The 10,852-nt window shown below is 37.8% G+C and overlaps 2 protein-coding genes across 2 annotated transcripts in view; one reads left to right on the top strand and one right to left on the bottom strand.

The window, feature by feature from the left end:
- Positions 1-663: 663 nt before the first annotated feature.
- Positions 664-6,781, bottom strand: LOC307263295 (uncharacterized protein). Its single transcript, XM_080044423.1, has 5 exons — positions 6,752-6,781; positions 4,369-4,628; positions 2,846-2,938; positions 1,991-2,311; positions 664-1,533 (listed from the first exon to the last, which is right to left on the bottom strand). The coding sequence occupies exons 2-5, from the start codon at positions 4,616-4,618 to the stop codon at positions 1,520-1,522; spliced, it is 678 nt and encodes a 225-aa protein (XP_079900549.1). The 5' UTR covers positions 4,619-4,628; positions 6,752-6,781; the 3' UTR covers positions 664-1,519.
- A 1,166-nt stretch (positions 6,782-7,947) lies between these two features.
- LOC307262931 (uncharacterized protein) overlaps positions 7,948-10,852 on the top strand; it is a gene marked incomplete at its 3' end in the record, with an annotated part of 30,668 nt that continues 27,763 nt past the window's right edge. Inside the window, exon 1 of the mRNA XM_080043954.1 lies at positions 7,948-8,052. The remainder of the gene's footprint in view (positions 8,053-10,852) is intronic.

Raw genomic sequence — 10,852 nt, 5'->3', positions numbered from 1 at the left:
CATTGTCGTTGTTGGTGAGTCCTGTGAGTTACCTGTGTCAATATAGTCCTTGCTTTTTTTGGCTTTTTGTAATTTTGAGGACAATAAATGATCCTTTACCTGAAGCTGTCTGCGTTTGGGTCCTGCCTGCCATTGTGAACCTTAACACTAGGGGCGCTGTACTATGGCTGACCCTGTGTGAGGACCCCCTCTGAAGTGTGTCTGTCTGTCTGTCTGTCTGTCTGTCTGTACTATGGCTGACCCTGTGTGAGGACCCCCTCTGGAGTCTGTCTGTCTGTCTGCCTGCCTGTCTGTACTATGGCTGACCCTGTGTGAGGACCCCCTCTGGAGTGTGGGAACTTGAGAGGGGAGATGAGAAAAGATGAATTTAAATGTACCTTGTGTAAATTGACCAATAAAGAAAACTTAGGTCAGCTAAATGTAATGTAATGTTATCCATGTGAACATGAGAATGAAACAGTCAACGTTAGATTAAAGCTCATTTACATAGATTTCACTGGAGCTGCTACAATGAATAAATAAGTCAATTGATTATAAGCACAAAAACAAAACATCGGTTTTCGTCAATTAGTTTTATTAATATATAATTTTGATCACAGCCAACAGTAAAAAGCAACAGCAAAATAAATCATATGCAACCAAATTCAAATGAATTAATGTGTTGTATTGCAGGTAATAAAGTATATGAAAGAGTGAATTAATCTTTACTCACCAAATTAAAGAAAATTACATATCAGTCAAGTCAGTCAAATCAGTTTCCCATATCGGTTGTTATAGCCACAGATCCTCATTTGTTAAGATCAAAATGTCAAGCTCTACCTTTCAAAATGTATTATGTATAGGGCTGTAACAATATGTGTATCGAACCGAGAATCGCGATACGGAGAGCCACGATCCCGCAGAAGGCAGAATCCCGATTTTAAAAAAGGAAAAAAATAAAAAATTTAAATTTTGTATTTATTCATTTTTTTGTCTTAAGTTTTGGATAAAAGGTTTGGTGAGGAAGCTGTAGCTGTTAAGTGTTTTTGTTTTCTAACTTGATTTTTGGTTTACAGCACAGCTCAATATTTTAAACTTTTCAACAGTATTATTTTGTTACAGAGAAGAGAGAAATGTTATATCTTTGGTTATTTATTTATTCATATTGTTCTTTGTGTTCAAATATTTTCATGTTATTTGTTATTAAATGTTACATTAAGTTAAATGTTCCTATAAATGTTATTTAAATGAAATGCTTTCCAAGTTTCATAAATCGTTTTATGTATCGAATCGTGGGTTAAAAATTGTGATACAAATCGAATTGTGAGTTTTTGTATTGTTACAGCCCTAATAATTTATTTATTTAAATGTATTTTCTGTAAATGATAATGTTTAAAAAAGCTGATTGAAGATTTTGTTAAGCAAGATGAAGTGAACCCCAATGTTTTATAAGCAAAGGTTTCTGCATCAGTTGAAAGAGCAGGAGACTCGCATGTCTCTGGATGTTACAATGCTGTCTGCTGTTGCCGTGGAGACTTCTTTATCTGAGACATTCTGAAACAGACGGAGAGAGGAAGAGACACAAACACATGTTAAACTTTCTCTGAATAAAGTTCTGCACTAATGTTTTGTTTTGGCCGACTTCACTGTATCTGTGATGTGATAGATCATATTTTAAACAATCATCCTCTGGCTCCTCCTTTTGGATATTTCCAAACTTATTAAATAGCCCTGATGTAGACCAAATATAGAAATAAGGAACCAAAGATTAAAAGCACACTATGCAACATTTTCATCAAATGTGTTCATTGCCCACAAAATGAATCCCCAAATAAACATTTGTGACTCTATACCTTCTTTTTAAATGAAGATGTTGCATAGTCAACCTTTAGATGAGTTATCACAGCATCAGAAACAAATGATCCAACAGTAAAAGAAACGGAAACGAATCGTGGATTTGGAGACTCGTGACACAACCTATTAACACTGATCTAAAGTGTGAGGTTTTTACCTCCAGGGCTTTTGTCGGACAGAATCTTTGCCAGCTCCGGATGTCCCTCTCCTCCCAGACGAACTATGATCTCATCCAGCTTCTTCAGCATCTCGTCTCTCTTCTCAGGCTGGTCCATCAGAGGCAGAATATGGTCCAGGTCATCCAGTGTGATGCTCCTCAGACCTTCAGGGACATCCTCACGCCGGAGGCCCAAGTGATTCAGGAACTGATCTATTTTCAGCTCCCACAGTTCAGCCTCACGCCGGTTCAGATCCTGGGTGATATTTCGAAGGTGTTCGGTCTCAAGGTGTTGTGTTCCACCAGGAGTAGTAGTAAAGACTAAAAAACAGCCAGAAATACGTCAGAAGTGACCATTGAGTCATGTGACTCTATACTTTATTTTTAAATGAAAATGTTGCAAAGTCAACCTTTAGATGAGTTATCACAGCATCAGAAACAAATTATACTACACTAAAAGACAAAAGTAACAGAAACGAATCGTGGATTTGGAGACTACATTTTGATTTGTTCTAACTGATTTAAACTGATTTTTTTATTTTTTTTGTATTTTTTTTTATTTTTTTTTTTATATATATTTTTTATTATTGTCTTGGGTTTTGTTCTTAATTTCTTTGATTGTTTTGCTTTTTTTTTGTGTGTGTGTGTGTGCGCGCTTGTGTGCTGATCTGCTAATATTAATATGTAAATGTATTTTGGGTGTGGCTCTATATAAGCCTGTACAGGTTTCTGCCACACCCACACATGTATTTTTTAATTTTTTTTACTACATGTTTTTTTAAATCTATTTTGTATGTGGAATAAAATAAACATAAACATAAACATAAACTTGTGACACAACCTAATAACACTGACCTGAAGTGTGAGGTGCTCGATGGTGTCTTGTTTCCCCCAAGAAGCCTTCAAGGCAGCGCTGCCTTACAGTCCCCAGAGCACTGTAAACAATTGCTGTAAATTTACAGCAGGATTTCAACAGCATTAACCTGTTATTTATAAAAACAGCATTTAACTGTTAAAATAAAAGGCAGTCTGTTAAATTACAGTCCTTTGCTGTTATTTTACGGAACGGTAATGTTTTTCAAAAATACTGAACTTTGCTGTTAATTTACCATCAAACTTGGAAGGGACAACTTGACGTGAGCTGTCTGCACATGTGAAGCTCATACAATTTTCTTCATTAATCCTCATCCATCCACATCTTAACTATTAAGTGTTGTTTACTTTATATCCTCTGATTAAGTTTACTTAAAGTTGAGTTATATTTACTTGGAAATGGAAATTGCAGTTAACATAATTAAACCAAGTTAGTCTTACTTAACTGAAGAGTTGTGTTTACTCAGTAGAATGAAGGAAACAGATTGCCTTAGATAAATCAAGTAAGCACAACAAAGTGTATTGTAGAGACGCCCCCTTTCCCACAATGACTTGCACTGGACTAAACATTTGTTATGTTGCTATTTGCACCCTCAGTAAAGGGGATGTTTCATTCCATTACCTCACTATGCATTTTGTTTAAATAAAACATTTCTGTGTGAACTAACTGTTATTTTTGGTTATAACAAACGGTTTGTGGAAATCTTAAACAAGATCCCTAGTTCAACTCAGGAGACAATTTACAATAGAAATGAATCATTCCATTGAACTTGATATATTGTAAAACGTGTCTTGAAGTAACAAACAGAAGCTGCTCTCTGTGTTTAGCATTTGAACAAATAGGGGACATAGTAAACGTATATATGGAATGAAACACATCTGCCCAATGAAATATAACATCCCCTTCACTCACGGTGCAAACAGCAACATAACAAACATTTAGTCCAGGTTCATCCCTTTTTTCATTAACAGTATAATCCTGTCAATTTTAGTGACAGTCAAATAATGTTAATTTAACAGTAAGAAAATGGCAACCCTGATGCCAGTTGATAACTGTTTTTTACTGAAAAAACAGGTTCATACAGTTTTCTTCATTAACAGTATAATCCTGTCAATTTTAGTGACAGTCATATAATGTTAATTTAACAGTAAGAAAATGGCAATCCTGCTGCCAGTTGATAACTGTTTTTTTACAGGGAAATTTCTTACAGTGTAGGACTAAACAAGGAGAAGCAGCTTTTAGTTTTTATGCTCCTAATCTCTGGAACAAACTCCCAGAGAACTTGAGGTCTGCTGCAACTCTCAGCTCTTTTAAATCAAGTCTGAAGACTTTTCTGTTTCCATTTTAACCTGTACTTTTTATTTTATTTAGATGTTCTATTTCTATTCATTCACTTTTAAATGTTTTATTCATGCGCTTTTCAAATGTGTATTGTGTATTTTTACCCCTGTAAAGCACTTCTCCTTTCCTTATAAAGTTGAGTCAGGGGCTTTGAGCTTTTTACCTTCATTGATGATATAGGATCGACCCATCGGCAGGTAATTTCTCCTGATGGCCTTCAGACACATTCTGGTCACAGCCAGCGCATTGGGGCCTTCGACCCGCAGCAACAGATCCGCTGTCTGATCCCGGTTCAAACCCTGCAGTTCGTGTCTTGGGATCCGTCCTAGATTTCCCAGGGACCACTTGAAGGCTCTGAAATCATCTTCACTCAACTCCTCCAGATCCCTTAACAGAAAGCTGCGTTGACTCATCTTCTCGTTCCTGTGAAGATCAGAGGACGCTGTTATTTCTCTGTTTTCTTCAACATACATTTGATTCTCTTAATGTTTGTTTTAAATATTTTTGAATCCCTATCAAGCCCCTTCCACACGCAGCACACAGCAGGAGGTTCACACACATTACACACACACACACACACACACACACACACACGCACGCATGCACACACACACACACACACATGCACACACACAGCGACCTGGGTAAAGTACATGTACGTAATGGACTTAAGCTTCAGCATCAGATAGAAGCTTTTCTACTTCATGAAGTTTACATTCTGACATCACATATGTATCACAGTCAATTTGTTGCCTCTCTTATTTTATTTTGGTGAATATTCTCAAAACTCACGCACACACACACACACACACACACACACACACATATACATAAATGCAGGTAGAGAGCATAGCACTGCCTCTAAAATAGCAATAACATATTTTTACCAATAATAGAGTTGTGATGTAACAACAAACTGAATCTATTGAACGGCTCTTTAACATGAACGATGGTAAACCGAGTCGCAGCTGAGAGCCGTTCTTATTCGTTTTAGTTCTCTAAAAAAAATTAAATCACTGTCACGCACACACAAGCTCTTTCTACTACTGCACTGAGATGGAGAGCATGCACAACAAGGGGAGGAGCGCGTGAGGTGCCAAGTTGATATGCAAATTTCACATGAGCTGTTCTGAGTTGTCCGACACAGTGGCACACAACCTTTTTAAAAATAAATAAATATAAAAATGAGCCAGTCTTTTGAACGGCTCCACAAGATCCGGCTCCCTTCAAAGAGCCATGAATCCCATCTCTAAATAACAAAGATTTAAAACAATAAGCAAATATTTTCCCAGGTGAGCCGACAATGCAGCTTCCTGGATGGTGAATATACCTGTGTGTGTGTGTGTCTATGATGCACCACCTGTTGAGTGCAGCCAGAGGGCGCTGTTTATCTACATAGACTCAGTTCCAGGTTCGACTTTTTTCGAAATAAACCCTGTGCTCCAAATCTCATACTCTTTCTTCTTTCTATTCTCCATACTACATCTGACCATAAACAGTATCTAGTCAGCATGCAGTATGCTACAACTGGGACATACTTTAACTTATTTATTCCATCCTAACATGGCTCCTTGATCTTGCATCTTTTTTATATATCCGTCTCATCCCTGTTTGTTTTCATATGGAGGCTCAGTCCATGTGACGTCACTTCAGGGGGGGAAGACAAGCTGATACTGACAAGTTTAAGGAGGGGCGGGGTCAGACACACACACACACACACACACCGTACACACACACACACACACACACACGCACACACACAGGTAGAGAGCATAGCACTGCCTCTAAAATAGCAATAACATATTTTGATGTGACTTTCATTGAACGGCTCTTTAACATGAACGATGGGAACCGAGTCGCATTTGAGAGCTGTTCCTTTTTCGTTCTTTAAAAATGTTTTAATTAAATTGCTGTCACGCACACACAAGCTCTTTCTACTACTGCACTGAGATGGAGAGCATGCACAACAAGGGGAGGAAGTTTGGGGTGCCAATTTGATATGCAAATTTCACATGAGCTGATCTGAGTTGTCCGACACAGTGGCACATGGCCTTCACGTGAGTCAGCTATGAGCCAAAGGAAACCACAGCAGTATTTGGATGCGCTTTTCGGAAGAAAAGAACAGCAAAGCAAAATGTAACATATGCCAAAATAATATTTATTTCAAGTCTGGGTCAACAAACAATTTGCATCGCCATTTAATCGCCTTCTTAACATTAAATAAATATAAAAATTATAAAAATCTTTTGAACGGCTCTTTGAAAGGAACGGCTCCTCAAGATCCGGCTCCCTTCAAAGAGCCGTAAATCCCATCTCTAAATAACAAAGATTTAAAACAATAAGCAAATATTTTCCCAGGTGAGCCGACAATGCAGCTTCCTGGATGGTGAATAGCCCTGTGTGTGTTGGTAGCTCTGCGATCTAAACCTGTCCTAATCAAACAGTCCCATCTGGACTTTTCACAAAGACTCAATTACAAGCAATGTAAAATGTTGGTTTGAAACAAATCTAGAAGTAAATGAAGTGAATAAAATAATGAAACTCACCGAGCTGAGCTGTAGCTGTGGCTGAAGCGTCTCGTGTCGGTGAAAGAGAGATGGACACGTATGCGGATGAACTTATATAGGAACTATCACGTGACTATCACGTAGATCCGGTGGGAGGGTGTTCATTCATAGTATCGCGACAGTATTCAAATCATGAAATCAACTATTTAGCTTCAACACTTTTTATCATCATAAACCATCATGGTAACCAGCCTCGTTCACATGTTGGTATTGTCTGTTAAACAGGCCCAAAATGCATTTTAAATTATTTTAACAATTATTTGCCAGATGACGATTTGAGGTATAGCGTGGAGATGAAAGCTTTGTGCTCTGTGTGTGTGTGTGTGTGTTACAGTGTGTTACAGTGTGTACAGGTGAAACTCATATAATTAGAATATCATGGAAAATGAATTGGAATTGAGGCAAGAATTCATGCAAAAGGGGCCCAAACCAAGTACTGAGTACATATGGATGATTATACTTTATATAGGGCCGACATTTCTGTATTGAAAATATCTTGTTCATTGATGTAATGTGATATTAAAATGTTCTGAGATTTTGAATTTGGGGTTTTCATAAACTGTAATCCTTAATAATCTAAATTATAACAAATAAAGGCTTGAGATATCTCACTTTGCATGTAATGAGTCTATATAATATATTAGTTTCACCTTTTAAGTTGAATTACTGAAATAAATAAAACTTTTGCACGATATTCAAATTTTTCGAGTTTCATCTGTGTGTGTGTGTGTGTGTGTGTGTGTGTGTGTGTGTGTGTGTGTGTGTGTGTGTGTGTGTGTGTGTGTGTGTGTGTGTGTGTGTGTGTGTGTGTTGTGTGTGTGTGTGTGTGTGTGTGTATGTGTGTGTGATGCACCGCCTGTAGAGTGCAGCCAGAGGGCGCTGTTTATCTACACAGACTGAGCTGCAGGTTCGACTTTCAAACAGGAAATAAAGTCAGTCACTCAAAGGGAAGACAAGCTGATACTGGCAAGTTTAGGGAGGGGCGGGGTCACACACACACACACACACACACACACACACACACACACACACACACACACACACACCCACACACACACACACACACACAGGGAGAGAGAGAGAGAGAGAGAGAGAGAGAGAGAGAGAGAGAGAGAGAGGGAGAGAGAGAGACAGAGACAGAGACAGAGAGAGAGAGAGAGAGAGAGAGAGAGAGAGAGAGAGAGAATAACCTGTTCCTGTGAGTTGGTCTCGCCCCTTCAGGAATAGGAGAGCAAGAATACAAAGGACAAGATGGTTGGACTTTACTTCTTCTACTGCCGGTAAAACATATCAATCCATTCTATCTATCTATCTATCTATCTATCTATCTATCTATCTATCTATCTATCTATCTATCTATCTATCTATCTATCTATCTATCTATCTGTTTGAGTTTTGGCGTTTCAAGTTTTGTCTTGTTGTTTTTTCAGTTTTAAAATAGAAACTTTTGGTTTTTACTGCCAAACTAAAGTCTTCAGCGTGTGTTTGTTTAACATACGTTATGGGGACGCTTGGGTTGTTACCACACCTGAATTACAGGGACATTTGTTTGATTTCAGAGTTAAGACTTAAGATTAGGTGTGTGTGTGTGTGTGTGTGTGTGTGTGTGTGTGTGTGTGTGTGTGTGTGTGTGTGTGTGTGTGTGTGTGTGTGTGTGTGTGTGTGTGTGTGTGTGTGTGTGTGTGTGTACTTATACAACAATTTTTGTGAGAACCAATCTGAGTTTTTGACCATAAGAATGAGGACATTTTGTCCGGTTTTCCCTTTGGGACAGGCCTTTAAAGGGCTGTTTGAGGGTTCTAAGGTTCAGGTATGAATTAGGTTTATGTTAGGGTTAGTGTAAGGGTTGGGCTTAGGCATTTAGCTTGGATGGTTAGGACAAGGGGCTAGGGAAAGCATTATGTCAATGAGTGTCCTCACAAGTATAGCCGTACAAATGTGTGTGTGTGTGTGTGTGTGTGTGTGTGTGTGTGTGTGTGTGTGTGTGTGTGTGTGTGTGTGTGTGTGTGTGTGTGTGTGTGTGTGTGTGTGTGTGTGTGTGTGTGTGTGTGTGTGTGTGTGTGTGTGTGTGTGTGTTGGCAGGAATGTGTCACCGGGTGTGTTTTACAGAGCAGTGCTGACTCTTACACATTAACTTTTCAAACCCAGTTCTCCGTTTGTGGACAAGACTGAAAGGAGTTAAAGGAGTTAGAGTTAGGGTTAGGGTTATTAAAGGAGTGAGCGTCCAGAACAATATAAAAGTTTGGTTCACGTCAAAACAGTTGAGCGTTTCAGTTCACACTTAACAGAAAATAACATTTCATTTTGTTTGACGTATTGCAAAACCTTTTATAATGCACTCGTCAGTGGGACTTTCTGTCTGTTTATCTTCCATAACATGTCTTCTTTCATACTAGTATAAATCAAAGGGCCAACATGTACATTCAGGTGTTCATTTGACTAAACTTTGTGTGTTTGCGTCTGTATATTTCTCCTATACAACCATCTTTAACGGACATTATCTCAACATTATTATTTTTTTTTATCAATACTCTGAACCAAAAATCTCAACTTCTAAAGCACTTCCATCCACTAAACTTTCCATAATCATTCTCAGCACTATTCTGAAGGTTATTACAGAAGGATTTGTTCATATGTTCATTCACTGTCTGATTTATGAGACATTTAATTCTCAAAAACATGCTGAGATGTATTTTTTTACTAATATTAATACTATACTATTATATCTCCTATTTTATTTTATTTTTATATGAATAGTCTGTCAAAAGAGTTAAAAATGTGTAAAACCGGCTGTATGTTTGGCAGTACAGTGGTGAACCATCTCATGTACGCGGATGACTGTGTGCTACTTAGTCCAAGTTCAGCTGGTCTGCAGCAGGTCCTTGATGTATGTTCCTTGTATGGAGAGCAACATGACATCAAATATAATGATGTAAAGAGTGTTATTATGATCTCCAGAACAAATGAGGATAAACATATGGTTTTCCCTGACTTTAAGCTGTCGGGTCATGTTTTAAAAACCTGCAGTCAGGTGAAATATCTTGGTCATGTGATCACTGACACACTGAGTGACGATGAGGACATTCTGCGTCAGTCTCGCATGTTATATGTGCAAGCAAATGTTCTGATACGTAAGTTTGGCTGCTGCTCTGATGATGTGAAGCTGACTCTATTTAAAGCTTATTGCACACCGTTATACACTGCACATCTGTGGTCAAATTATAAAAAAGTGAGCTTTCGGAGGTTGCAAGTGGCATACAATGACTCTCTGAGAATTTTGTTAAAACGGCCCAGATGGACCAGCGCCACCGAAATGTTTGTGACTGCTCGAGTTAACACTCTCCAATCTGCCTTAAGAAAAATCATGTTTAAGTTCATCTGCCGTCTGAATAACTCAGAAAATCTGATTGTTTTGGAACTGACGAACATTGCATTTAGTGCCACACGTTACACATCACTGCTCTGGAAACACTGGTATAAGTGTCTTTTAATAGGGGGTTGCTAGACAACCTTGTATGTTGTTGTTGTTGTTGTTGTCGCTGTTTGTATTGTTTCATGTTCTTTTGTATTATCTGGACTTAGAGTCTGTAATAAAATTATCTATCTTGGTGAATTTAGGTTCTTATAAGGTGCTATATAAATAAAAGTGACCTTGACCTTGACCTTATCTATCTATCTATACGTACAAGACCTGTACATAGTATTTTTTATTATTAATTTATAAAATGGAAAAGGCTCTTTCCAGAATCTGTTCTGTAAAGAAATAACACTAATATGTTCTAAAAATGGTTAACTGCTTTATCCAACATCCTGGTGGTTTATCAAAGAGATGCAACATGACATATAATTAGTTAGATATCGCCAATTTTATATATTCAAAATATCTAAAAAAACTGTAATACACAAAACAATAGTTATAATGTCAGTAATCAACCGGTTTAGTGTCCTGATGATATCTATAGGTTAAACATTTTACCCTGTTCACCTGCAGTGTCTACACTTAAACCTGCAGTGTGTAGAATTGTGGGATCTTTTTCTTAGCAGACTTGGTAGAAAATAATTATAATACCCTTAAAGGGA

This window comes from Ammodytes marinus (assembly GCF_949987685.1).
Source record: "Ammodytes marinus genome assembly, chromosome: 16".
NCBI lineage: Eukaryota > Metazoa > Chordata > Actinopteri > Uranoscopiformes > Ammodytidae > Ammodytes > Ammodytes marinus.
The sequence above is the reverse complement of the archived record's forward strand: the minus strand, read 5'-3'. Positions and strand labels throughout refer to the sequence as shown.

What these genes read in the sequence shown, in the direction of transcription:
- LOC307263295 (XM_080044423.1), bottom strand. Translation starts at nt 4,618, where the DNA reads ATGAGTCAACGCAGCTTTCTGTTAAGGGATCTGGAGGAGTTGAGTGAA. An exon ending in ATCCTATATCATCAATGAAG is followed by an intron (nt 2,939 to 4,368) that starts GTAAAAAGCTCA and finishes GTAAATTTACAG; the next exon opens with CAATTGTTTACAGTGCTCTG. An exon ending in TCGAGCACCTCACACTTCAG is followed by an intron (nt 2,312 to 2,845) that starts GTCAGTGTTATT and finishes GCTGTTTTTTAG; the next exon opens with TCTTTACTACTACTCCTGGT.